Source organism: Xenia sp. Carnegie-2017, unplaced genomic scaffold (assembly GCF_021976095.1).
Source record: "Xenia sp. Carnegie-2017 unplaced genomic scaffold, XeniaSp_v1 HiC_scaffold_22, whole genome shotgun sequence".
Classification (NCBI taxonomy): Eukaryota; Metazoa; Cnidaria; class Anthozoa; order Malacalcyonacea; family Xeniidae; genus Xenia; species Xenia sp. Carnegie-2017.
Genome location: NW_025813485.1, coordinates 4,115,466 through 4,142,625, shown reverse-complemented (window position 1 = coordinate 4,142,625; position 27,160 = coordinate 4,115,466). Strand labels below are relative to the sequence as shown.

General features: G+C 34.1%; 3 protein-coding genes and 3 long non-coding RNA genes across 9 annotated transcripts; 2 read left to right on the top strand and 4 right to left on the bottom strand.

Annotated features, from left to right (window-relative positions):
• The first annotated feature begins 3,352 nt into the window (after nucleotides 1-3,352).
• On the top strand, nucleotides 3,353-4,432 carry LOC124447064 (dynein light chain Tctex-type protein 2B-like). Its single transcript, XM_046997966.1, has 3 exons — nucleotides 3,353-3,486; nucleotides 3,667-3,730; nucleotides 3,990-4,432. Exons 1-3 carry the CDS (start codon nucleotides 3,353-3,355, stop codon nucleotides 4,113-4,115), a joined length of 324 nt encoding a protein of 107 aa, XP_046853922.1. The 3' UTR covers nucleotides 4,116-4,432.
• Nucleotides 4,235-26,270, bottom strand: LOC124446857 (adhesion G-protein coupled receptor G6-like). 4 transcript variants are annotated; one of them, XM_046997741.1, is made up of 12 exons: nucleotides 25,788-26,270; nucleotides 9,310-9,480; nucleotides 8,844-8,924; nucleotides 8,397-8,480; nucleotides 8,043-8,281; nucleotides 7,755-7,784; nucleotides 7,474-7,568; nucleotides 6,763-7,369; nucleotides 6,199-6,311; nucleotides 5,828-6,099; nucleotides 5,530-5,596; nucleotides 4,235-5,151 (listed from the first exon to the last, which is right to left on the bottom strand). In XM_046997741.1, exons 1-12 carry the CDS (start codon nucleotides 25,864-25,866, stop codon nucleotides 4,725-4,727), a joined length of 2,265 nt encoding a protein of 754 aa, XP_046853697.1. In that variant the 5' UTR covers nucleotides 25,867-26,270; the 3' UTR covers nucleotides 4,235-4,724. The 4 variants fall into 4 exon arrangements, with proteins under 4 accessions (XP_046853697.1, XP_046853695.1, XP_046853696.1 ...); XM_046997739.1 differs by having other exon boundaries at nucleotides 7,638-7,784; nucleotides 25,788-26,268; XM_046997740.1 differs by lacking the exon at nucleotides 8,397-8,480 and having other exon boundaries at nucleotides 7,638-7,784; nucleotides 25,788-26,268.
• LOC124446864 lies at nucleotides 14,767-18,699 on the bottom strand. The gene is made up of 4 exons (XR_006948546.1): nucleotides 18,600-18,699; nucleotides 18,162-18,524; nucleotides 17,550-18,065; nucleotides 14,767-15,295 (listed from the first exon to the last, which is right to left on the bottom strand). It is a non-coding gene; the product is annotated as an uncharacterized LOC124446864 (long non-coding RNA).
• LOC124446860 lies at nucleotides 15,393-16,312 on the top strand. The gene is made up of 2 exons (XM_046997746.1): nucleotides 15,393-15,777; nucleotides 15,973-16,312. Exons 1-2 carry the CDS (start codon nucleotides 15,668-15,670, stop codon nucleotides 16,280-16,282), a joined length of 420 nt encoding a protein of 139 aa, XP_046853702.1. The 5' UTR covers nucleotides 15,393-15,667; the 3' UTR covers nucleotides 16,283-16,312.
• Nucleotides 16,589-17,143, bottom strand: LOC124446862. The gene is made up of 3 exons (XR_006948543.1): nucleotides 16,982-17,143; nucleotides 16,711-16,911; nucleotides 16,589-16,619 (listed from the first exon to the last, which is right to left on the bottom strand). It is a non-coding gene; the product is annotated as an uncharacterized LOC124446862 (long non-coding RNA).
• LOC124446866 lies at nucleotides 18,968-19,585 on the bottom strand. Its single transcript, XR_006948548.1, has 2 exons — nucleotides 19,239-19,585; nucleotides 18,968-19,152 (listed from the first exon to the last, which is right to left on the bottom strand). It is a non-coding gene; the product is annotated as an uncharacterized LOC124446866 (long non-coding RNA).
• Nucleotides 26,271-27,160: the final 890 nt, after the last annotated feature.

The following is a 27,160-nucleotide window of genomic DNA, read 5'->3' as shown; positions in this document are numbered from 1 at the left end:
TTTCTAATTAATAAATCCCTTTTTCAGTTATTTAATCGTCAACATCAAGCATTGATTAACTTCAAATTTTAATCAAGACTTTTAGACAAAACAAAAGCAGGGTTATACACTAAATAAAACATGATTATACCGTACGTAAATTAGGAAATCCTCAACCATATATGCATATGATATTAGTATTTTGAAAGTGCGTGGTAGAAATTAAGTCCTATAATTAAAATTACTTGAGCATGCATGTGGAACTAATTTTCTCGGTGTCAAAGAGGGATGCAGAACGTTTGCATTCTATATATTTTTTATTTTAATTCGATAAATGTCAACAATAGTGTCAGAGAACCGCAAGCTTTTCATGGAAAAATGTATGATGTTTTATTTATTTAATTTGAATTAAATGCAGACATTAGTGAGACTTAGCAAACACGACGTATCCTCAAAGACGTCGTAAAAATGGCGTAAAAATGACGTATTATTCCTATAACATTAACTGAATTATGTTCCCATGATCGTTTTGCAAAAGTGATTCTCTTAATTTAGTTGTACTACTTGTTTTTGGAATATTGGCAATGCGCAACATCGAAGAAAATGGAGCAGAAAAATTCGAACAGAAAATAATTTGCCATCATCCATATCGGCTACTAATGAATATGATAATAATGTAATTTATACCTGACTGTGTCGTTGTTGGTCCAATCACTGGGTGTAAAAACATGAAAAAGAAAACACAAAAGGAAATGTTTAGTTTCATTATTGTTCTGTTTAAACCTCCTATTTAAGCAACGCGATCGAAGAGTTGAACCATCTGCAAGCATTTTTAGCTAAGAGTTTGGTGACTACTATTTTATCTCAAGCATACTTCTTTTACGTAGATAACACTCATAACAAACATTGATACGCCAACTTAAACATCAACACAGAAGAAGAAAGATGACTTTGTTTTCTGTTACAAATGATGAACTTTAAAATCCTGTTTGTGACGGCGCCACAAAACAATTTTGTTTATCGTTACATAACAGTCAACGACTGTTTCTGTAGGTAACGTTTAATCAAAATGCCAAAACTGTAAACTTCTGTGACATTTTGCACGCATAATTTGCTATATTTGTCTTTATCATTTCTACAATATTAAATATTAATAAGTAATAGTATGAAATCATTATATATTGCTCTCAGTTTTTTGTCTACAACTTAAAAAAAATAGTAGTCAGTTGTATGAAAGTTTTGGTAGCAATTGGTGGTGCTATTAGCTGTCCTGTTCTTTCTGCCCAGAAAGATTAAAAAATACCCAATAACAAATATGAGTGGCCTAACTTAAAATTTCCATCGAGAGTTGTATCTTCTTAGGTGAACAATATGAAAGCAAAACCTTATTCCTATATTTATATTTCTTTTGCAAGACATATAGTTTTAAAAATTTCCTCAACTTATCTTTAAGAGCAATCGAATAACATGCATGCATGAAACTTTCAATCTTAGACCGTAATCAAAAAGTTGGAATGGGAGGTGTGCACATTTGACAAAAGAAAGTGATTGAGCTGAATAACATGGGGTTCGTTTTTGTTCTTTTAGTTTTAAATTTTTAAAAAACGACTTTTGGATTTAAATGATTATGAATGTCGCACAAATTTACAGTAAGCCCTGTGTTTTGCAAACAGACCACCTGCCATTTTCATTTTCCGTTCGCTTTTGACACAGGCACTTGTTATACAAATTTGTAATCAACCTGTCTGACGATGACCAACGAACGCTTTTTCATTGACAAAGTTAATAACAAACTTGCTAAGTAAAAAATTCGACAAATTAATTCACAATTTACCTCCTATAAGTCCTGTTTATCACATTTACAATACATTGGTTTTTAGAAATTTGAGACTCGTCACACCTGTAAACTTCAAGAGCAGCTCCAAACATAGCTAGGCTAGGTCATCAAAGAAGCGTATGTTCTAAGTTATAACTTCTTGCATGATGAGTGCATTCGTTAGATTAAACTTATGAATAATGTAGAGTGTCAAAAATGGGAGTGTGTTTAAGTTTTGAAGCGTTGCTGCGTCGAATGCGTTCAACTGAACTGAACTGCATGAAACACTTCTGGCAATAGAATTAATCCAATCGGAAGCCAAATCTTACACCCAGACATACCTGTTACTCTTTCGCGACTATCATTGCGGGGTAAAAATTGATTAAACTACAGGCTACTAAAATGTTTGTGCTTATTCGGCTGTTTGTGTACAAAACATAAAAATATAACAACATTCCAATAGCTTGTTGGCAAAATGGTGGAATGAACTTGAACACAATGCTATTCCTTTGTCATGAAAAAAATACTCTTTAAATTTCACGATAAGCCACTTTAAGTAAATTTAAAAAACAAAAGAATAAGTTCAGTAGAAGAAATTTTTTTTAAAATCCCGGGAAATGTACGGTGCAGATACCTGTTAAGGTAAGTTTTAACATATTTCAGCAGTGCTCAATAGATAATAGAAAAAAAATGCTTACAGTTATGCTTACAGTTATGTTATATACAGCTTATATTTTTTTAGGAAAATATACAATACCATGTTCATAAGGTTTCAAATCAAGTTCAATAGTAGTACGGTAGTTGGGTCCATTCTGCCTGACACTGTAGCGTGTTACATTTGGATTTATGAAGACAGCATCAGGAAATCTAGTTACATCTGAAGTTTTTCCATGTAACTTGGAGGAATCAATAACTAATGGAGTTTGCTGCTGTTGTTTGTCAACTGTTGGTGAAGAAATAACTGTGCTGTCTAAATTTTCAAACGATTCTTTGTCACCGTTCATGAAATTGGCGTCATCCTTTTGATTTTCTGGAGAAGCATTTTTAATCACCATGTTTATTTGAACGGGATCACCTAGTGATATACTTAGAGGCGGTACTTGTTGGACAAAACTATGGTTTAGAAGCTGCGCTCTTTCTTTTTGGCCACTTATAGTCGTTTTCTTATTGTTTTGCTGATTGCTTTCTCTCGTGGTTGACGTTAAGGATAGAGTGGAAAGTTTGATTTGCAGCACAGCTCCTTTTAGAACTCACAGCCATTTGTGAGTGAGAGAAACTAAAACTTTGATCTGACGATTCATTTCAATCTTGAGCCGTTTGTATAATAGACGTAGAGAATTTTGAATATTTGCTGCCATTTGTTTATTGTAAGTCATTATCATTGTGGGAAGCACTAGAATTGTCACCAGCGATGAGTAAAAACTGTAACTGTATGTTTTGAAAGACACATTTTCCTTCAGAATTTTGTCGAAATTGCGACTGTATTTTATTTGGCTTATAGTGTATGTGTGGGCTGTCTGTCTATACCACTGATTGGTAGAGTGATTGCTTTATCTGATGAACTTTATCTTATTATCTGATTCACAACCAACTCATGTATTGTGTATAAAAACTTTTCAAGATCTCAAGCTTGACAGATACAAGATATTAGTTCAAGTTGTAATTGGTGAACAGAAAGGAGAAGGAGTTAAGTGAGTTGAAAACTGTTACATTGAGTGAGTGAGTTACATTGAATATGATTTAATTTGTTCAACATTGACTAAACCGTTTTGCAGTTTCAAGTTTTAAATAGCAAAATTATTTTGTTGTCTTGTTCCAGCCAGTACATTCAAGTTTGATTTTAATTCATTGCTGTCAATGTTTTTTTGAAGAGTTGCATGTCGATGTCTTTGGGACTCTGACACTGACAATTACGCACAAGATATATTCATGACGGTGAGATTTATTTAGTGTGTGTGGTATATTAATTTGTTATCAGTATGACTTTTGAAATTGAATCTTTACTACCATTATTTTTGTGTTAATTTAGTTGAAATAATTAATGGCATGAAGGGTTAACAATCTTGGTCTTTAAAATAACCTTTCTTTCGTGATATACACTCATTACATACAGTTGAAAATGTAATCCGGCAATCCAGTGATCCCTTGTGGCGTTATTATGTGCATTGAGATATTTTATTATGTTTTTGTTTAGGATACTTTTTTTGTGTTGCGTCAGTTTATGGTGTTTATCATTATTAACAGAGATATTCATTCATCACAAATTAAAAACGCTGTTCCATTTCAAGACATTTTTGCGCAAATTTCAATCATCAACTGAACAATTATTTTACCGACACTGCAAATCCTGATAAATTTGCAGATTCAATTAGTTTTCAGTTTTTGTGTTTGAAACATAGAACTCATCAGAAGTAAAGTTGTTAAATACCATTATCATCAACAACCTACTAAAAGCTTGTTATAAATTACTTTAAAAACATGTCATGGCGCTCTATGGACAATTTAAACATCTAAAATCTTATTTCTAATTCTATAAATCTCACTTATCCTGACTTTTATTGTAATGTCAGAATGTTCATAGTGATTTACACTACAATGCAGTACTGAAATATTACATGTATGTACGTTCACGAGAAATTATTTTTCAATCGTTGTACGGTAGTAGTTGCATCCGCTGTGCTTGACACTGTGACGTGTTGAAGAAGACATCATTAGGAGCTCTTCCTGGATTCAACGCTGTTTTGGTAAAATTTCACGCTTGTCAAGAAACTTGCTGCCTGGACTAACCGAATCCTGCTTGAGCTACCAATAGCCAATGTAACTTGCACTTGTTGGTCAGTTTTCGCTTTTGCTGGTGAAGAATTATCCTCACTGTTAAGATTGTGTTTCCCAACTTTCGTGTTTGGTGTTGAAGAATTAATCGTGTTCTCTAAGTTATTGACATTATTTCCTGTGTTCGTCGCTTCAACCCTGTGTTCTTTACGACTTGCCTTTTCCTTTGTCTTTTTTCGTATAAATTGACGTAAATGATTTCGCGTTCCAGAAGGAAAAATAACAAAAATAAAAAGACAAAGAATCCTTGCAGGGTATTAAATATGGCAAAGAGATATTGAAACACTCGCTTTGCATCATCTATAGCAAGAATTCCAAAAATCCATGTGAGACCAAGAAGTACCATGATAGCAATACCTTGACGAGCTCGTGTAAAACCAGAGATTTTTTGATTAGAGGTCACGTTATTACCAGAATTATATAACGATCTGATGATGCATAAGAATGCGACAAGATTAAAAAAGATTATGATAACGGTTGGAGTGAAAAAGCCAATGATGAATGGAACACCTTTCAGTCGACAACTATTTGTAAAAAAAATGAAGAAATGATTTGGCAGATATATCAGATGAGAACATACGGACCTTCCTAATTTTTAAATTGAACTTTGTTTTGAGTGATGAAGACTGAAAGAGCCTTTTGTGTAGAGTAGGCGCAGAGGGAGTGGATTTCATTGGGAATATATATCATGCTTTTTTTCCTTCCAAACTAAAATAATTGAAAACAACACATACCGTTTACGCATTTCTATCAAAAATAAAACTTAGTCTTATCACCAAAACTTATTTTAGGTACTTTTTCAGTGGATTTATATAGACTGAGCTATTCTCCCAAAAGTTTTATCTCGTTTTATTCATTTATTAATGACCCGTTAAACGAATGACTTCCAAATGAACACTTACAATGTGTTGTCGCCATATTGATCCAATGAAGTTGCCACGGTTATTATGACAATCGCTAAAGGACAACCTAAACATTTCATAAAATATGAAAGAAAATTAAGAAAATAGCTACGGAGATAGAGATGCAACTATTTAGTATCACTGCATTTTTAATTGACATCTGTATCTCCTAGTCCTAGCTTCTGTTTTATTTATATGATCACTTAATACTGCAAACTTATTAGAAATATCTTGAAAGGATAGAACGTACTAAATGCATATAGAAGCACTCAGTCATATGGCGTACTCAATATCTCACCCCAAGCAAAAATGAAACACCTCTTTATGAAGCAGGAGGGGTTAGAAATAGAAAAAACTTTAACGAATGCCAAATACATATTAAATGCTTCAACGGTCATCCAAAATAATGCTGCCAACAGAAAGTAGTGAAGTGCTATTGCAGCCACTCTACAAGCAACAAATGATGCTGTTCGTGATCTCTCTCCTGCAGCCAAGAACACAATTAACGTTAACGATAAGGCGATGCAGAAATTTACCAAGATTTGGTTGGGTACAAGATTACGCAGTTCTCTAAAAAAAGAATATTAAAAAGATTAATATAAAATGAGAAAAAGCTATGGCTTTAACTGATAGAAGGTGAAAACATACTTTTGTGTCAATTAAAATTACCTCAACATGAGAACCACAATTATTGTAAGAATTAATCCAATCAACGAAAGTGCGCATCCAATGTAACTTACGATGGAAAGAGCCAGATCATGTGTCTTCTCAGGATAAATATCCTTTTGAATGAAAGATTCACAGAAATTACAAAACACCATTTTTTCTGCATGGAGCGTCTGGTTATCAATAAAGCTTGCTGTACTTATTGTGATTTATATTGTTATTGTTATTTGTTATTGTTATTGTTATGATTATTGTCATTGTTATTGTTATTGTTATATTTATGCAACGTAGCTACTGCGTTTAGTTTGTCTGCAATATTTTGTGTAGTTGCTCTTCCTTTGTTTTAATATGAATTGTTTGTGATTATATATAATAAGTTTCCCTAAGCTGGAACGTTTCACAAATTTTTGTCGTTATAATTTTTGTTATTTTTATCAATGATTACTGTTGAGATTAAAAAGATAATTCTATTAAACCATTCCAACTTATAACTTATACACATACAAAGAACAATAGATTTATAATATCAATGGTCTTGAATTCAATAATGATGAACATATATCTTACCATTAGCATTGCGAAATTTGTAAGATGATCACAACTGCAAAGTATTCTACCATCTTCTAGAGTTCTTATAAAACTGCAACCTTCTTGAGACCAATTGCTCAGTTTAAAATCCCAAAATGAGCATTTGGCACTGGTCGTGTTTCCAGGTTCAATTTCTTTCAAGGCAATTTCTACTGGTGTCTCTAAATTTCTGATAGTCAAACCTTTAATACTTCCTGCTATTACCAAACTATTTAAACGCCCAAATAGACTTCTTTCTTGAAATATTGAGGTCGTAAAAAACTTTGTTTCTTTGTAAAATGCAAAAATGGCTTTCCGATTTTTCATATTATTATTATTGATTGTGGATTCCTCAAATAAACTTTTTGGTATGCTCAACGAGGCTGTTGTATCTGGTGGAATTCTTGCACTAAGATTAAGTGCGATGCTAATTCGCATTAACGGTAAGCTTTCTTGAGATTGTTTTACTGTACCAGAGAATGACAGTCCATTAAAATTTTGTGGATGTACAATCTGTAGATTAATCGCGTAGTTTTTTTTCACTCTTGTTAAATTGTTTCCTTCGAATTGTATGTTTTCAGCTAAATTGTTCAAAACATCAAGTATTCTGCAAAAATCATAAAGTATAAAGTTTTTCACGGAATCAAATTTGCTAAATGGCTGAAACCAAAAAAGTAATATAGCTTTGCTGTAATGTTACAAAACAAGTACCTTGACGACGAGTTGGTTTTTTGTTGACTTTGAAAAATGTTTTCTGAGCTTGCATCAAGGATGTTATCAACTGTCGTAAAAATATCTTCGGAAATCTATAAAAAATCACGTATTTAATATTTATATCTCATCTTTATGATTCATTATTCAATGACTACGCAAACCTCATTAAATTTCTTCCTGACCACAACAATTTTTTCCAAAACAGTTGCTGTCGAACCAATGTCACCTGCTGTCAATGTTCGTCCTTGTTTCACCTGTTTTGATAATTTTCGACTTACCTCCACAATATTACTTGAATTCACATCAGTCTATATTCAGAACACGCAATAGTTTATGAGAAAAACATTCTATAAAAGTCACTTAATCATCGCTGTACTTCAAGTATGTATTATTTTAATGAATATTCGAGGAGACAGCCCTGAGGATTTTTTATATTAACGTTGACTGAAATTTTAGGGGTGGCGTACTTTACTGTCGTATAAATTTAGAAAATATAAATTACGGGTTTTTAAAAATTTTCTCTTACTAATATCGCTGTCATTAGTTTTACAGCATTATGTACATACCTGTGTTAAAATAAATAAATTTTTACTTCTGCGACTCTTGAATTCACATCTTCCAACGTCAATAGGACCCCAAGCACCTCCTGTTCTAGTTTCATTAGTCTGCCGACATTTACGGGTCGCGTATGATTTGGAATTATAAGGACAAGAAATCTTATAGCTCGTGTTTCTAACAAGACTGTTTGGCCATCTAAATATTCCGTATGCTTCCTCTGTACCGATAGTCTCGTTCAAACAGAAACCTGAGGTAATTTAACTCATGTTATTATGTGATGAAGAAATCAACTGTAAGACATTTTCACAATAGTGAGTACATAAAAACACGTTGGTGGGTATATTTAAGGTTTGTATTCATACCTGTTAAATTATATCCATAAGGCATGGTTTGTATGGTTGTTGTTTTAGTTGTGTTGATTTTCAGTGAAAAAAAAACAGTAGGTGCTAAAAAAGTTAAAAAAATATGTTGCTAACATATTGTCTGTATGGTAAAATTCAACTTTTTCGCAAGAACTGCACGTTGCAATAATTCATGTTTGCAGAAGTTCTTTTCCGATGATTCTTATACAAAAATGATGCTTTTAATTTAGTTTTCCAAATTGTTCTTAGAAAACTGATAATGCGCATAATTAAAGAAAATTGAAGAAATACGAGAACAAAAAATGATATCATCCCTGACAATCTTCCAATTGAAGAGATAATAAAATAATCTTCAATCTAAGACCGATCCCATGCATTGTTAAAATCTTTAATTGTTAGAGTGAGTATATGAAAAAAATTTGGTGAAGATATTGGTCATTCATATACCTGTTGAATTAAGTCTATATTGTGTGGTCTGAATAGTTCTTGTTGTTGTTGTGCTTTTGGTTGACATTGGTGAAGTAAATGCTACAAAAATTGTAAGAAAATATAAGGAAGAGCTTCGATTGCGATACATTCTAGCTAAGGAAGATTGAGGTTTTTCTGCTAAAACCTGTCGAACATGATTTAAAATGCATACTTTTCATTAGAACCTTCATATAAATAGTATAGTTAAATCCTGTAATACTAACTTTAACCCACCGTCCAACCCATCAACAACCTCTAACCACCCCTAGTTGCAGAATGAAACTTTAATGGTCATTTAGCAAATGATTCTCTTTGAATTTGGTTGCGCAAAAATATAGTGCAAAAATAAGTTAAGCAAAAGGGCAAAACAGAAAGAAAACACGAAAGAATTGGTCTTACGTCGTTGGCATACAATGATTAGGATAATAGAATAGTCCATGCATACCTGTCGAATTATATCCATAATATCTGGTCTGTGTCATTGTAGGTAGTACAGAAGGTGTAATTTGAATGGATGATGTTAAGATCTTTAAGTCATGACTTGTAATATTTGTCGACATATGACTCGTTTTTCCAACATCACTTGTGTTAATGTTTGACAATGGAGAAGTAATTGCTAAAATTTTTTAAAAAATAGATAAAATGGTATATCGTACAATTCATCTCTACTGTAAGAGCAGCTAAAACAATCCTGCTTTGCCTTTCAGTTCCCACCATTACCTCTCAATTATAATTCTCGATGTATTTATACTTTTACAATTTGTGCTTTGCATGCACTATTGATCTAGATATAAATGACCCAATCTACTTATTAAAAGAATTATGATGCTTGTATTTAAAAAATCTGGCAATCCACTGAACAGCATGAATAGAAATGATCGTCGAAAACCGCTTCTTTTTCAACTGACACTTGAGTGATGATGTTTAGCTTCAATTTAACGGAGTTCAGTGTTTTGACTACGACCTTAATTTTCAAAATGATTTATAGCTACCACGAAAATATTTACATATTTCTGCGCTAGTTTAGTTTGTTCTCTACATGAGAGTGCCCATGACGCATGATTTTTTGTCTTGAATGAAAGATCTTTTAAAACTGTAACGACTGACTTTCTTTTCAACAATTACGGTTTGCATTCGTGCTCACTTCTTGAGCTATTCAAGTTTTGTGACACGTAAAGTTTGCCGTTTTCTAATTAATAAATCCCTTTTTCAGTTATTTAATCGTCAACATCAAGCATTGATTAACTTCAAATTTTAATCAAAACTTTTAGACAAAACAAAGGCAGGGGCTTACACTAAATAAAACATGATTATACCGTACGTAAATTAGGAAATCCTCAACCATATATGCATATGATATTAGTATTTTGAAAGTGCGTGGTAGAAATTAAGTCCTATAATTAAAATTACTTGAGCATGCATGTGGAACTAATTTTCTCGATGTCAAAGAGGGATGCAAAACATTTGCATTCTATATATTTTTTTATTTTTTTATTTTAATTCGGTAAATGTAAACAATAGTGTCAGAGAACCGCAAGCTTTTAATGGAAAAACGCATGTTTTATTTATTTAATGTGAATTAAATGCAGACATTAGTGAGATTTAGCAAACACGACGTATCGTCAAAGATATCGTGAAAATGGCGTAAAAATGGCGTATTATTCCTATATATGGTTGGGTCCACGCCATAGATATAGTAGGACTAGATTGCTAACGAGTGTGACGTAATATAAGACTTATTAAGACGGCAGAGTGACATTCATGATAAATCCAAGATGGCGCGGGAACCGGGCAAAAAACTTGGGGCTACTATTAGGCAATTTTAAAACACTTGAGAAAAACGACGATTTTTTTGAAAGCAAACATGTTTCGACATTATCAAAATGCCATCTTGAGTGCAGAATGGTTAGTGTTAAGTAATATGATACGTAATATGATATGAATAAATTAATTACAATGAATAGGATTATGATTTAGTTACAAAATTATAAAATATTTAAAATATTTACAAAAAAAGGAAAAGAAAAATAAGTATTAAGAACTTATAACGTAAATATAGTGTTGTAGTGGTGAACTTGGATATTTAAATCGGGATTAGTTTTATTAATGTGTAGAGCTTCCTTGATTTTGAGTGAGAAAGTGGATTGATCAGTGTCGATGATTTTAAAACAGGAAGGTGAGAATTTGTTTTTTACATGAAGGAGAGGCTTGAAGATGTTTGTAGATAGTGGAGTTTTTGTCTGTGTGAGTATGTTCCTTTATCCTGGTAGATAATTGGCGAGAAGTTTCACCAATATAGCGGGAATTACATCCCGCACATGAAAATTGATAAACTACCATAGATTTGGAAAGTTCGGGAAGTGGGTCTTTAAACGAAAATAAAGATTTTATTTTAAAAGGTGTGAAAATAAGTTTAACGTCAATGTCAGTGCAGTAGCGTTTAATGATTTGTGTGAGTTTGCGTTGTGTGTGTCGTGAGTAATCACCTATGTAAGGTAGTTTGAAATAACGTTTATTGTCAGGTTGTTGTATATCGTTAGTGTTAGTTGTGGAGTTAGATGAGTCAGTGCTTTTCTTGTTGTCCAAATAGTGTTGTATAGTGTTGTTGATGAAATGAAAAGGAAAAGAATTACGTTGGAGAGTGAATATTAGTTTCTTTAAATCACGTTGAAAGCCGATGTCTGTGTTGTTAAGTTTCCGTGCTCTGTCGGTCAGTGTTCGTATCAGTCCAATTTTGTAATTTAATGGTGTGAAACTAAAAGTTAGTCAGTAGTCCTGTATATGTTGGTTTGTGGTACGTAGAGGTCATACAGTTTTCATGTGATTTAGTTAGTAAGATGTCAAGAAAGGGTAACTGATTGTCTTGTTCGGTTTCGTATGTAAAGTTTATGCTTTGATGTTGTTTGTTGATGTATTCGTAAAGAGTAATGCTTCGTCTTTGTTATGAAAAATACAAAAATGTCGTCAACGTATCTGCGGTAAAATAAAGGTTTGTTGTTGCTGTAGTTATTTAACCAGTTTCGTTCGTGAAAACCCATGAAAATGTTGGCTAGAATGGGTGCCAAGGGTGAGCCCATACTTACCCCGTCAATTTGGTCGTAGTATTTACCGTTAAATAAAAAATGAGTCTCGGCCGTAGTGATGTTAAACAATAGTTTTAGTTCTGTTCTGTTCATTTTGAATGTAGGGTTGTTGGTAAAAATTAAATCAATAGCAATGTCTATGGTTTCGGTCAGTGGTATGTTGGTAAAAAGGCTTTCAACGTCAAAAGAAATAAAAAATTTGTCATGTGGAGCGTTAGTGTTAAAAGATAAAAAATCATCGACAAAACTAAAAGAATCTTTAGCAGAATGGTCATTGGGTATTAGGGTTGGAGTAAAGAGCTGAGGTATTTGGCTAATTTGTAGTTATACGAATTGATTGAAGAATTTATAGGTCTGATAGGAGGTATGTCATTGATATTGTTTAATTTATGAAGTTTAGGTAAACCATATAATCGAGCTGGTTGTGAACCTCTAGGGTACATTTCTTGAAATGATTTTTCGTTAATAGAGTTCTTTTTCTTTAAGTTACGTAGCAGTCGTTGTAACTTTGCTTCACGGGAAATTGTAGGATCATGATCGAGTGGTTTGAACTTAGATAAATTGTTAATCATAGTGAGGCAAGAGTTAATGTATACCTGACGATCCATAATGACTACACCATTGCCTTTGTCAGGTTTAAGAACAATGATTTTGTCATTATTACGAATGTTCCTTAGAATTTTATGTTTCTTCAGGTCTTTAGGAGTTGGATGGTAGGATGTTACGTACGTGTGTGCCAAGTGACCAAGTTCCGTTTTTAGTATTGAATAGTCCTCTTTTTGATAAGTTTATTTCTTAATGAATAGTGGATTCGTTCGAATGTTGCCAGAATGTCGGAGGAGTGGATTTTTGGAGGTTTGATGCTGAAGTTGAGACCGTTTTTTAGAGCGTTAAGTTCATCTTCACTTAGCTTAACAGATGATAGGTTGGTGACAGTGTCTTTATGAGTGAATGGTATAGCCTTGTTTTTGGTCAAATTATTTAGTTTCTTACGGTGTGTCGAAAATATTTTGTTTAGTTGTTTGTCGACATTCTTTTTGAGGGCTTTATTCAAGATATGCCAGTCAATTGGGTTAAGAAAGCTTTTGATTTCTTCTGTTTTGTTCGTCAGGTCCCTACCACGTGTCCGTAGTTCTTTAGATCTCTTCGTTATCGTAGTTCGTAGTAAACGCTTTCGAATGTGGTATGTATCTCGATTGTCAACATTGGGCAGTGGAAAACACAGGAACTTTGGAAAAACTCCAAGTGAATTGCAATCTTTAAGGAAGGCAACATCAAGTTCAGCCTTGCGTTTCTTAGTTGTAAGCTTTTCATAATTTCGAAAATCCGACAGGGAAACCTTTCGAGCTCAAACCTTTATGGGCCCACCCTTGGCACCCATTCTAGCCAACATTTTCATGGGTTTTCACGAACGAAACTGGTTAAATAACTACAGCAACAACAAACCTTTATTTTACCGCAGATACGTTGACGACATTTTTTGTATTTTTCATAACAAAGACGAAGCATTACTCTTTTACGAATACATCAACAAACAACATCAAAGCATAAACTTTACATACGAAACTGAACAAGACAATCAGTTACCCTTTCTTGACATCTTACTAACTAAATCACATGAAAACTGTATGACCTCTACCACAAACCAACATATACAGGACTACTGACTAACTTTTTTAGTTTCACACCATTAAATTACAAAATTGGACTGATACGAACACTGACCGACAGAGCACGGAAACTTAACAACACAGACATCGGCTTTCAACGTGATTTAAAGAAACTAATATTCACTCTCCAACGTAATTCTTTTCCTTTTCATTTCATCAACAACACTATACAACACTATTTGGACAACAAGAAAAGCACTGACTCATCTAACTCCACAACTAACACTAACGATATACAACAACCTGACAATAAACGTTATTTCAAACTACCTTACATAGGTGATTACTCACGACACACACAGCGCAAACTCACACAAATCATTAAACGCTACTGCACTGACATTGACGTTAGACTTATTTTCACACCTTTTAAAATAAAATCTTTATTTTCGTTTAAAGACCCACTTCCCGAACTTTCCAAATCTATGGTAGTTTATCAATTTTCATGTGCGGGATGTAATTCCCGTTATATTGGTGAAACTTCTCGCCAATTATCTACCAGGATAAAGGAACATACTCACACAGACAAAAACTCCACTATCTACAAACATCTTCAAGCCTCCTTCATGTAAAACAAATTCTCACCTTCCTGTTTTAAAATCATCGACACTGATCAATCCACTTTCTCACTCAAAATCAAGGAAGCTCTACACATTAATAAAACTAATCCCGATTTAAATATCCAAGTTCACCACTACAACACTATTTTTACTTTATAATAACATTTTTGTTATAAATTCTTAATACTTATTTTTAGAACTTATGTTATAGTTCTTAATACTTATTTTTAGAACTTATGTTATAGTTCTTAATACTTAATACTCATTGTAATTAATTTATTCATACCATATTATGTATCATATTACTTAACACTAATCATTCTGCACTGAAGATGGCATTCTGATAATGTCGAAACATGTTTGCTCTCAAAAAAATCGTCGTTTTTCTCAAGTGTTTTTTAAAATTGCTGCTAATTAGAAATTATAGTTTCAGTAATGGTTGGTCGTCTAGTAGCTGCATGACATGAGGCAATTGGCAAACATACCTAAAACATGAAGATTTAGAAAGATTAGGTAAGAGTCTCATGTGATAAAGGTACATAGTAAGGCCAAGATAAATATTCCCAAAATATACTTAAAAATCGGCAAACTCTCTTTTCCCGCGAAGATCCCAAAGATTTCTTCCAGCCCTGCTGATTTTGATCCGCCCCTTCGAGTGAGAAAAATAACAAAGAAGCTTTGTTAGTCCCTCAATGTCAAACACAGCTTCTAACTTAGTGATGTTGTCGATCTTAATGTTTTTGTAGAGAGATGCCAGACACATTGGATTATCTTCTATGAGTTGATAAAGACCATCTAGGCAATCATTTGGTGATCGTGCCTCCCAAGTAATAGTCTTTCTCTTATGTTGTTTCCCAGTCTTGTCTGTAGACGGTCCTTCGACGAGTTGCTCACTGTCATTGACTACGAGCCATCCTTCGTAGACTTGTATTCCTTGAAACGAACATTCTTCAACTTCTTCTTTTGTTAATTCTTGCCAATATTTTGCAATTCTTGGCAACAACTTTTCAGCTGGTTTTACAACATCTCCGTCCTTAAGTCGCTTTAATTCTGTCCTGATATCCTCCAAGATATCAATGACTATCGGAAACCAAGCAACAACTTTCCAGGGAGGCACGCTTAAAGTGCTTATCTCACAATTTTTTTTTTCGAATTTTCGTATTGCTTCTTCAAAAGTAATCTAAAACTTATATTACAATTTTTTCATGCGCTGCATTGTTTTCGAATTATTATTGATCAAATATGAAATTTGACAGTAAAAGTTGATAATTGGCATAGGGCCTGGATCAAGTCTCTGTGACGTAACTTAAGGAACAAGTCAAGCGCTTGTTATCAACGATTAGATGGCGGAGTTGAATTCTGATTCGGAGTATGATTATATTCCCGGTTATGTCATCGAAGATTAAACAAGGAACATTAATGACCAGGAATATAATATAATAGATGAAAATCACGGCGAGTCCGAGTCCTATCTATACGCTGATGAACCAATGGCCGAACAAGCATGGTATGAAGACTACGTGGAAAAGTCAAATGAACATAAAAAGCAATTTGAAATGCTACAAAAAAGACTTGATCACACAGTTGAGTTGAGTTCTTGGTGAGTAATAAAATTTCTAATTTCAATTCAACTTATGGAATGTATTTCAATTCAGGTTTCAAGTTATGAAATATAGACATAAACGTGCAATTTTCTATTCAAGATTACCATCGCTTTTTTTATTTACTTTTGATTAAAAAATTGTTAAAAGATGCTCGATTACAATTTTTTAATGTGATTTTCTTTATTGATCAGGTGCAAGTGTGGTTTTTGTCAAGTTACACTTCTTCAGAATCCTCTAGAGGCCTGGTGCTGCCAAGAACTTAAGTCTGTAGCTGAAAGCTTAACACACCAGTCGGTTCTGGCAGATCTGTCAACTATTCCATGTTGTGTCACTCTACACCCAGGTTTCAGACCAGTTTGTTTGGAAAAGTGGTCGCTAAAAATGGCTGCTAGGAAATACAAAACCAGAGAACAAAGACGATACAGAGAAACAGGATCTGAAAACATGTATGATAGCATATTATGTTATTTCCCAGTATTTAAGTATATTTTAGTGTTATGACACATTAGTAATGATTTGGCTTTATATTCAGGTTTTACGATGTTGCATACAGAGAATTCACATCTATGATTTATGGATGCTTAGGAGAAGAAAGAAGACCATTACCAGCATGTGCATACCATGCAATAAGATCAAAATTTAATGATAAAAAGTTGGAATTTAGAGGGTACGAAGAAAATGAAATAAATGAGTGATGTGAAAATTAAGTTTTCCTATTTTTTGGGCACTCTGCCACATGTTTGTGACCTTTCATTGGCTTCTTGCATGTCAAACATTTTGGCTGACTTTTTCTTTTGAAACTGCCACTTTGACTGACAGCTGAATGGCACACTGGTAGCTGCAGGCATGAAACAAAAACATTTTCATTATTTAAAATGATTTTCAAACCATGTTTAGCTACCACATCTTATATAATCATTATTAATTACCTGGAATTGAGGGAGGGACATCATTGACCACAATGCATTTTCAACGGACCTGTTTTAGTAACACCTCAGCTCTGGGTTGCTTTTGCAGCATGACATTCATTGATGGTGGGGACATTTCTTTCAAAAGATTTTGTGAATTTGATAATGCATCTTTGTCTTTTGTTAACAGCATCACACTCTCAAATAATTCATCCACATACTCTAAAAAGAAATTATTGTCGTATTCAATACTATGAAATGATGCAAAGCAACACATTTAGCAGCAACTTACCAAATTTGGGCTTAACTCTGACATCCCTCACAGTTCCTTCACCATTTTTAAACTTTGGATACACTACATTTATTTGGAAAGTGCCATCATTCTTCATCTTTACATCACGCCTTAAGTTGTTGTTGAAGTGGATGGATGCCAAAATGTGTCTTAAACAATAAAGACTTGATGAAGTTGCAAAACAACTAACATTGCCATATTGGAAATTTTGAGATGAGCAGTTTTCGGCTGTTCAAACCGAGCAAATTCTCCTCGGTTTGAACAGCCGAAAACTGCACATCTATCAGGCATTTTGATGCAGAGCCGTAGTAAATAAAGTAGAAATTATAGCAAAAGTCACACTTCAGAAAAACTTCCTGTCCTTATGTTACGTCACATACTTCTCGATTCAGGCTCTCATGAAGCAAATTGAACGCGCAGCAATTTTCTCCATTATTGCCGATTTTGAGAAAAGAAACGCATTTATCTCATAAACGAAGCCATCAATCAGAAAATTGCAAAGTAACTTTTACAATGATTTTTTTACCTCAATCAGAAAATTCGAAAAAAAAAATTGTGAGATAAGCACTTGAAGCTCTGACATTTGATCATTAACGAAACAACTGGCTGAAACACATCAATCATTCAACATAGATCTATGGCAAAATCTTGACCTCTGAGTTGGTATTTTGTCTCCTCACAATCATCCTTTTTATCTTCTCGATTTGCACTGTATGCCGTAATCAAAGCGGGATAACTATTGTGAATTTTCTTCCATTGATCGAAAGCAGAACTGGAAAATCGCGTGGTTGCATATGTCACAGTTTCGAGCGCTTTTAATCCTTGACTTTTGGAATACGTCTTGTACTCAGCATGTCCTCGGCCACTTCCAAATATTATGTGCAAGCGATTAGAGCGTTTGATGATAAGCTTGATAAAATTGGAATACAAGGAGTTTTCACGTAGCTCAACGATCACTAGGTCTAGCCAGTGGAATGCATCCCAAGGAAGAAGAAAGTATGGATCTGGTTTTGGATGCATCCCAAAAGCTCGTATAGTTTCGTTTGAAATGTACTCGCTTGGTACTGTCCATCAGCATGAACACCTAGAAGCAATTAGAAAATGAAAGTAAGCAAATGGAGAACGTGTTTAGCAAATTACTCACACATCGACTCAATCAGCTCTCATAATAACATCCTACCTCGCAACAACCTTAAATCCGAGCTAGTTTGCTGCAATGATCGTTTCAAAATTTCAATTACTTGTACGGCAAGATCTTCTCCATAGCCTCCTCTAATAGTGTCTTCGTCATCGGAATCTGCATCTCTGTACTCGTACACTAGTGGAGCATCAATTGGTATCGCAGTGCGTTTACCATTCACCGGTAAAAAAATCATTATGACCTGAATCGTGTCTCTGTGAGGAGTAGATTTGTCTATTGCAACTGAAAAGTGGGGAGGGGGGGGGGGGCAAGTCAGTATTTACCAAAGGTTTTTGTAGATACGATGCCGTTTGCTTAATGACGTGGATATATGCAGCCTTTATTATATGTGGAAACTGCTTTCTATAATGTTGGAAGATAGACAGCTAAGATTAATGAAAAAACACCTGCGATACAAAAAACCCCTTAAAATCAAACCTTCCATGTCCGATAGTCCCAACGTCTACTCCAATAAAGGAAAGGAATGCTACCAATGACTCGTACGATAAAGCCGCAGTCTTGATCTTACATATTTCTATTCCTGTAGACACCAGCTTAACATTAGTGTCAATGTTTCTTTCCTTTCGTTGTTTCTGACTCAAATGATACTGTAAGGCCTTCATATGGAATTGACCAGCATTTCGCGTTGAACTACAGTTGGCATGTTCGAGGATTCTGTTCTGACTGTATTAACAGTCTCTTCATTTGCAATCTGCTCTTCCCTTTGTTGAATCTTTTTTTGTTTTAACCATGCTTGAGCCTTCATATGATTTATTGGTACAATGACTGACATATAATTTCCTTTCTCTCCACTATGTTTTCTTGCCCAATGCCTTTGTTTGTACGACTTGGATCCTCTTGTCAACTCTTGTGAACAAAGCAAACATATGTATTGATCACATTGATCCTTTTTCACCTTCTTCTCCGGTGGGGCGATGGCACTCAGAGATGGTGATGGTCGTTTTCGTCTAAGTATGGCACTCCATTTTTCCTAAATGAAGATATTTAGTGTTTCTTTAGAATGGTCTTAGAATTCATTCAGAGCAATTTGAAAAATGATGAAAGGACAATGCTCACCTCAGCTGATTGTTGCGATTTTACATTGACAAGTTCGTTTGTCTCATCTTCCTCAATTTCAGAAGTCATTTTCAGAGCACGTTAAAAAGCAGAAGAGGACAGAAATGTGGTTTTAAAAAGCGTGAATGTCTCTTGCTTTTTATTTAGTTATTTATTGATAACGTGATTACAAGTTGTCCGTTAGACAACCTAATCCCAAGTCCAAATTTGCTAAGTGCCAACCATGTGCTTATCATATCAAAATAAACCCACCAATAAAATAAGTCTAACAATAACTTAATACTACTTTCTACAGTGGTGACACCAACTTTATGAAATTATAGCCAGTGGTGACGCCAAAGGTCATGCAGGTCATGCAACAATGCATGTCTAAAAGTTTTCCCAAAAATGTTTAAAATTGAACGTAAAATTGTTTGAAAAATAATTTCACATTAAGTTTTAAACATCTATACGCATATACTTTTTATTTTTTAGGCGAAATAATCCTAATCTAAGGCTTGTTTCAAAACGTCGAAATTTACATGCGCCGAACGCATTTCAGGCAAAGAAAAATGAGACAAATTCCTCATTATCTTTTGTTTTTAATGCATTTGGCACTTGTAAAGTTTGTCGTTTGAAACGGGCCTAACACCACATTCTAACAACGCATTCATATTTCATATCGCGTGGATCTTGTAATGAATACTAATAAATACTGCTCTGTAAAATAATAAAATCACTTAAATCAGTTCGTTCATTTAAGTTCATTCATGTTATTCATGACAAATAACACGAACTCAACATGGTGACGCATGCTGACGCCTGATGCATTTGCTTTGCTATATTTTGAGGAAAAAAGAGGATTTTTCAAAGTATGCGCCAACCACGGTCCGCGAACGATAATTTAATTGACAGTTCTGTGCAGCCGTGGGCGAAATTTGAGATATTCACATCCAATTCAAACGGAAGTTATGCGTTGAGAAATGACATTTTTATAAACAGTAACTTCCGATATTTTAATAGCAACAAAGGCTTACAAAGCAAGATTTAGTCTCTTGCAATATCACACACTTTATCATCAAAATTCCTTAAATTACTATTTTTCTTTTCAATAATTTTGCGACGTATAACATGTTTGACACAACAAAACACTGAAAACAGCCTGTGTACACCGAGATTAGCGATACTTCGAATATTAATTTAATATTATTATGCCTTGATCGTCATATGCGCACCAGTGCACCATAAAATTTATTTTACACACCAGCACACCAGTAATTTCATAGTGCGCACCGGAGATCTCGTCAAAAAACGACATACTTTCCAGTCTGGCTCCTGGATACAAGTACTTGAGATGAAGCAAGTTTCCTCCAGTTAAGTTTACTAACTTTAATAGCTTCACTAAGATCTTGTCAGTAGATAATAGTGCTGCAGTGTTATGTATCTCCTTGCTCCTCTTTTCATTCATTCAAAGTCGGATGGCCTTTCTAAACCGTGTTTGAATCTCACATATCTCACATATCAGTACGAGTACAGTGGGAGTGCTTTCTCGAATAAGTCGCTTTTTTGTCAGAAATATTCAGATTGATTCCCCAATCTTTCTATAAATTGTCAATATGACATATTCCGATGCGCAACAAATCAGTATAGTAGTTAAAGCTGAAAAAATCTGTTTCTCTTAGTGGACAAACGACTTGAGACAACCAAACGACCAATTTACACAATATTTCGAAAGTGATATTTTCACCCGTATTTCAATTATAATTGTCCAATATGGTTTCAAAACACTTGAAATAAAGATTTGTTTCCAATAAAACTTCATCGGATGAGTTTGAAAACAATGAGAAGAAATAAATTGCGAAAAACATCAATTGCCCTGTAGTGACTCCATGTTTTTTGCCCGGTTCCCACCAGAGCCCTCTATAGTATAAGAGTTGGGACAAACGGTCTGGGGCGAGAGCGGAGCCGCCATTTTGGTTCCTACTTGCAAAGTGAAACTATAATAATACTATTGGAAATTGGGTTTATATGCAAAAGAAGAAAGCAATTTAAGCTTATTCCATGGTAGTATCAAATATATTAGGAATAATAGCAAGCTCTTTGCGTTTTTTTAACGATTTGCGGCAGACCTGATTTAATTTCATTGGTTTGAGCTTCGTTTGCGGTTTACTAGTTCGTGCTTCAAATTGATCGTGACCCATTGTAAGAAGTATTTTTCGTACGTGAACGTGTTTTCTCGGCTTATGTTCCGACTCTGTAACAAGTTTTCAAGATCTTTAAGCTTGGTGGCAAGCGGCAATGTTATCCTGGCATCAGTGTTATCAAATACTTGGACAAGACTTTGTTCGAAACTTCGAATCATAGTAATCATGCAGATTTGGTCCGGAGAGATTTGTGTTCAAGATTTGTAACAATTTAATGGTAGTGAGTGATTTATGCCCCCCCCCAATTTAATCCAAGCATGATATTTTTTATTCTGAAAGATCACAAAATTTTCTTGCTCAGCAGAAAATGACAGACTTTTTTACTTTTTAGTTATTGAAATATGCAATGATTTGACCAAGATGCATTTGACCTTAAACGTTTTATTCCTTTATATGAAGTTATTTCGCCTTTATCACTTTATAAAGTATTAAAGTTTATTTCTAATAAAGTTTGTTAGGGATTCTGCTGAAAATTTTGGTGAAGCATTTCTTTAAAATGAATATATTATTTCTATAATATGAAACATTTCTGTTGTTGAAGAACAGTCTGTTTGCTATAAATGCTACTGTTTGTAGTCTTTTATACAGCATATGAGTCTGATCCAATCTTTAATTTAGCAAAGAGTTAAATTTATTGGTTGAGGAATGACAAAACTTCTATATGTGTTTAATGATCAAACAGGGGTGTGTTGGAGGGAGCTCAGCCCCGTTTGTTCAAATTCTATGCCTTGTATTGCCAGTGAAATATATATATCAAAAAGCTAGCAGCACCTAAATATATATCAGAAAGCCAGCAATATTTTAATATATATGAGAAAGGCAGCAACAGTTGTAATATACATTAAAAAGCCCAAATAGCTGAAATTATGGAGATATGCCTCTGATCTTATAAACCAAAGCCTACAATTAAAATATCATCGACAAGTCTAGAAGAGAAGTAATGTTCTACTTTGAGCTACAGAAGTAGGGTACATTTGTACAATTCATTACCAAAAATATATTGTACTCAGCTGTTTCAGTGAATATCCTAATTATAATTACTTCATTTTTAAATGATGAACTAAAAATAATAAATACAACATGGAAAATCATAAGAGTTTCTGTGATTTGGTGTAGTTGTTTTAGTGTGGAAGTGGCTGAGAATTGAGAGGTTTGTAGATTGACCAATTTCAGAACATAATGAGAAATCATCTTCGATTAAAAAACAAGCTTTGGAGTAAGAAAACTATTGAAACTGCATCAGCACGAACTTTGCAATGTTATTTGGCCCAAAAATGTTTCTCTACTTGAGTCAGTTAATTGAACCTTATATCAAAAGCAGTTCAGCACAACAATCACCATACGCAATCAAATTTCGTAAGTTCGACGTAAAGGCATTTCTTTCATTTTTTTCGTAATCCTCGATTCTTGCGATATGTAATGACATTTAGTAGCCTTCAACAATCAGTTATTACACACTTATCCAAAAAAAATCGCAATATTATCTCAAAATACTGTTTACTAGCAGCAATTGCTATATAAACACTAGCTGAAATTTCAAAACTAGGAACCAAAATGGCGGAAATTGATGTATTACAACCATGTATTACTTTACCAAAAAACCCAAGATGAAAAAATTACGGACACATGTGACGAAGTAATAACTCTCAGGTATTTTCAAAATAGGGAGTACATAAAAAAATGATTTGTATAGTTGTTGTATTGGTTGTGTTGATTACAGTGACAAAAAAAACAGTTCCGAAAGAAGTTTGAAAAATTATGTAACATTAACTGAATTATGTTCCCATCAGTGGCGTGCGGTGACCGAATTTAATAGGCAAGCGCTGGGGGTGAGGTTCGCGGTTTGCCGGCAGTCAAAACAACAATACAATATACTTTGTGATTGACTGCGTTACAACACATTTAAAGCGTATTTTACGGGTTTTTTTGCTGTAATGGATGATATACACGAAAATCAACCGGGTGAGGTTCTGCCCTATCAATATGAACCTGAAGTGAAGGCCGAAACTAGTGAAGAAAGCGGTTCCGAACAGGAGAGTGAGCAGAGCGACTTGTCCTCGTCGGAGGATGAAATACATGCTGAATTTGAGAAAGCAAATGCTTAGCGCCTTCAAACTGGTTTAAGTGTGGACATTGTACTTTGTCAAAAAAGGCAATCGAGTGTTTTTGTTGCCACGAAAAAGCGCTTGAATACGATGAGTATGAGGCTTTGCTAGGCCAAACAGAAACTCAAGGAGTAAATTGCTTGACAACACACCAAGAATTTAGGGACAATATGCTCTCAGAAAGTGTGTTAAAGATAGACGTGTGTCGGTATTTGTACATTGTGCACGCAAACACGCACGTAAAACATTACGGATAAACGAAACTCTACAGTCAAGAACAAAACATAGCGGCTTAGAGCTTATCACCTATATAAAACTACATAATCTTTCAAAGACTCTTATGTATACAAATAGTAAATTAAACGTATAACTCATTTGTTGGTCACAGGTTTGTAATATGGGAAAATGAAATATTTCTATTGCACGAAATGTTCAGTGTATAAAACGCGCTTGTTGTTGTCTGGGCTTACACTTGGTATGTCGGCAAAACCTAGTTGTAAGATCTGCTAAAATAAACGTTTCTACGTCTTATAACGACTAAATATTGGAAAAGTATATAAGCGTGATAAACTACACAACTTTCGTTAATCTTAACAACCGCCGACTGTTGTTTTTGTTTTAAATTCCAGTGAACAAATGTGCTATATATAATTATAATACTATTATTTTATATTGTGTCATTCAGTTGATACCAGCCAATGACGTCAGTAATGTATTCCGGCATAATTTAGCATAAGGCTTTTTTTTCAAAATGGCGGATAAGGATTCAACTTTATGTCAAATTTTCTCAACAGTAAAATTCAAAAGAGACACGAAAACATGAAATTAAGTATTCCATAGCTATCTATGATAAACGTATGCAAAAAAAATTTTCGTTGCCAATGTCCTTTAAACTTACGCAAAACTTTATAATTACGTAAAACTACTCAAATTTCAAGTACATTATCCGCTGTGTAATAACTGCACCTTCTTTAACCAAATATATAAAAGGCCTGTAAATAAATTCTAACACATAGAACACTCACGACTGTTGTAAATAACTTCTTCGCTAGTGAATAAAATAATCACAAAATTTAATAGCGTTCTAGTACATTGAACTCACGTTCGGAGCTCATACGAAAGACTTATATATAACGCTAAAATCTACCGGACACAAATATCAAAACTACTACGCAAAAGGAAGCTCTTGTCAATATCATAATCTTGTATTGCATGCTACAGATAATATCTTCTACATACATAAATTGCAAGACAATAGGCGCGAAATGTATTGTAGCAGTCGTGATTATAACAATTAAGAACAGCCAGTTTCGCGCACAAAATTGGCACGGTGTGTTACAAACTGAGGCCATGGCGTTGTTTAATGTTTATATTTTGGTATAATGACATCATGGCAACGTGTTCTCCCGTTCTTCACAATGTGTCTGGCACTGAACTCGTACGTTTCAGAATATCGGCCCCTGCTTGTTTACGCACATTGTGCGCAGAAAATAATAAAATAACCAGTAAAGCACCTACTACTTTGAATTAGAAATCAGAACATTACCTTTCGCTCTCAGTCATCTTTTAATAAACGATAACATTAACGGCGTGAATAATTCGGATGTCCAATGTGTTGAATATACGAATATTATTCGCGCGCTGATATGTGTTTAAAATTGCGAGCGTACAAGACTGTTGACCAATCGCTATCAAGCGGCGCCCTTAGAAGCGCCGCTTGCCTTTTCTCGATATTACTCGAATAAGAAGCCTCCAAATCTAGATTAACGCGTGCGCAAATGCTCAAATTGAGCTCCGAAGGCAAGCGCGCTTGCCTTGGTTAATAAATAAAAAATTTTTAAGGTGTATTTAATCCACTTGACTCATCTTACAAGTGTAGCAAAGTGAAACCGAAAACCACGACAGTAAATCGCGTATAAATAGCAAGCATTTCAACTGTAAAGACAATTTAGACAAAAGATTACATTGACATTGTTTAGAACAGAAAAATTTAAACTGATTTTGCTCAGAGATTGATCCAAAAAATTTTTGTTCGGTAAAATGCTTAGGCAAGCGGCGCTTGCCTACGCTACATGAGCGCACGCCACTGGTTCCCATGATGGTTTTGCAAAAGTGATTCTCTTAATTTAGTTGTACTACTTGTTTTGGAATATTGGCAATGCGCAAAATCGAAGAAAATGGAGCAGAAAAATTCGAACAGAAAATAATTTGCCATCATCCATATCGGCTACTATTGAAAATGATAATAATGTAATTCATACCTGACTGTGTCATTGTTGGTCCAATTACTGGGTGTAAAAACATGGAAAAGAAAACGCAAAAGGAAATGTTTAGTTTCATTATTGTTCTGTTTAAACCTCCTGTTTAAGCGACGCGATCTAAGAGTTGAACCATCTTAGCACTCATAACAAATATTGATACGCCACTTAAATATCAACACAGAAGAAGAAAGATGACTTTGTTTTTCTGTTACAAATGATGAACTTTAAAATCCTGCTTGTGACGGCGCCACAAAACAATTTTGTTTATCGTTACATAACAGTCAACGACTGTTTCTGTAGGTAACGTTTAATCAAAATGCCAAAACTGTAAATTTCTGTGACATTTTGCACGCATAATTGGCCATATTTGTCTTTATCATTTCTACAATATTAAATATTAATAAGTAATAGTATGAAATTCATTATATGTTGCTCTCAGTTTTTTGTCTACCGCTTGAAAAAAAAATAGTAGTCAGTTGCATGAAAATTTTGGTAGCAATTGGTGGTGCTATTAGCTGTCCTGTTCTTTCTGCCCAGAAAGATTAAAAAATACCCAATAACAAATATGAGTGGCCTAACTTAAAATTTCCATCGAGAGTTGTATCTTCTTAGGTGAACAATATGAAAGCAAAACCTTATTCCTATATTTATATTTCTTTTGCAAGACATATAGTTTTAAAAATTTCTTCAACTTATCTTTAAGAGCAATCGAATAACATGCATGCATGAAACTTTCAATCTAAGACCGTAATCAAAAAGTTTGAATGGGAGGTGTGCACATTTGACAAAAAAAAGTGATTGAGCCGAATAACATGGGGTTCGTTTTGTTCTTTTATTTTAAATTTTAAAAACGACTTTGGATTTAAATGATTATGAATGTCGCAAAAATTTACAGTAAGCCCTGTGTTTTGCAAACAGACCACCTGCCATTTTCATTTTCCGTTCGCTTTTTGACACAGACACCTGTTATACAAATGCTTCTCCAGAAAATAAAAAGGATGACGCCAATTTCATGAACGGTGGCAAAGAATCGTTTGAAAATTTACACAGCACAGTTATTTAAATGATTATGAATGTCGCAAAAATTTACAGTAAGCCCTGTGTTTTGCAAACAGACCACCTGCCATTTTCATTTTCCGTTTGAAAATTTAGACAGCACAGTTATTTAAATGATTATGAATGTCGCAAAAATTTACAGTAAGCCCTGTGTTTTGCAAACAGACCACCTGCCATTTTCATTTTCCGTTCGCTTTTTGACACAGTTATAACTTCTTGCATGATGAGTGCATTCGTTAGATTAAACTTATAAATAATGTAGAGTGTCAAAAATGTGAGTGTGTTTAAGTTTTGAAGCGTTGCTGCGTCGAATGCGT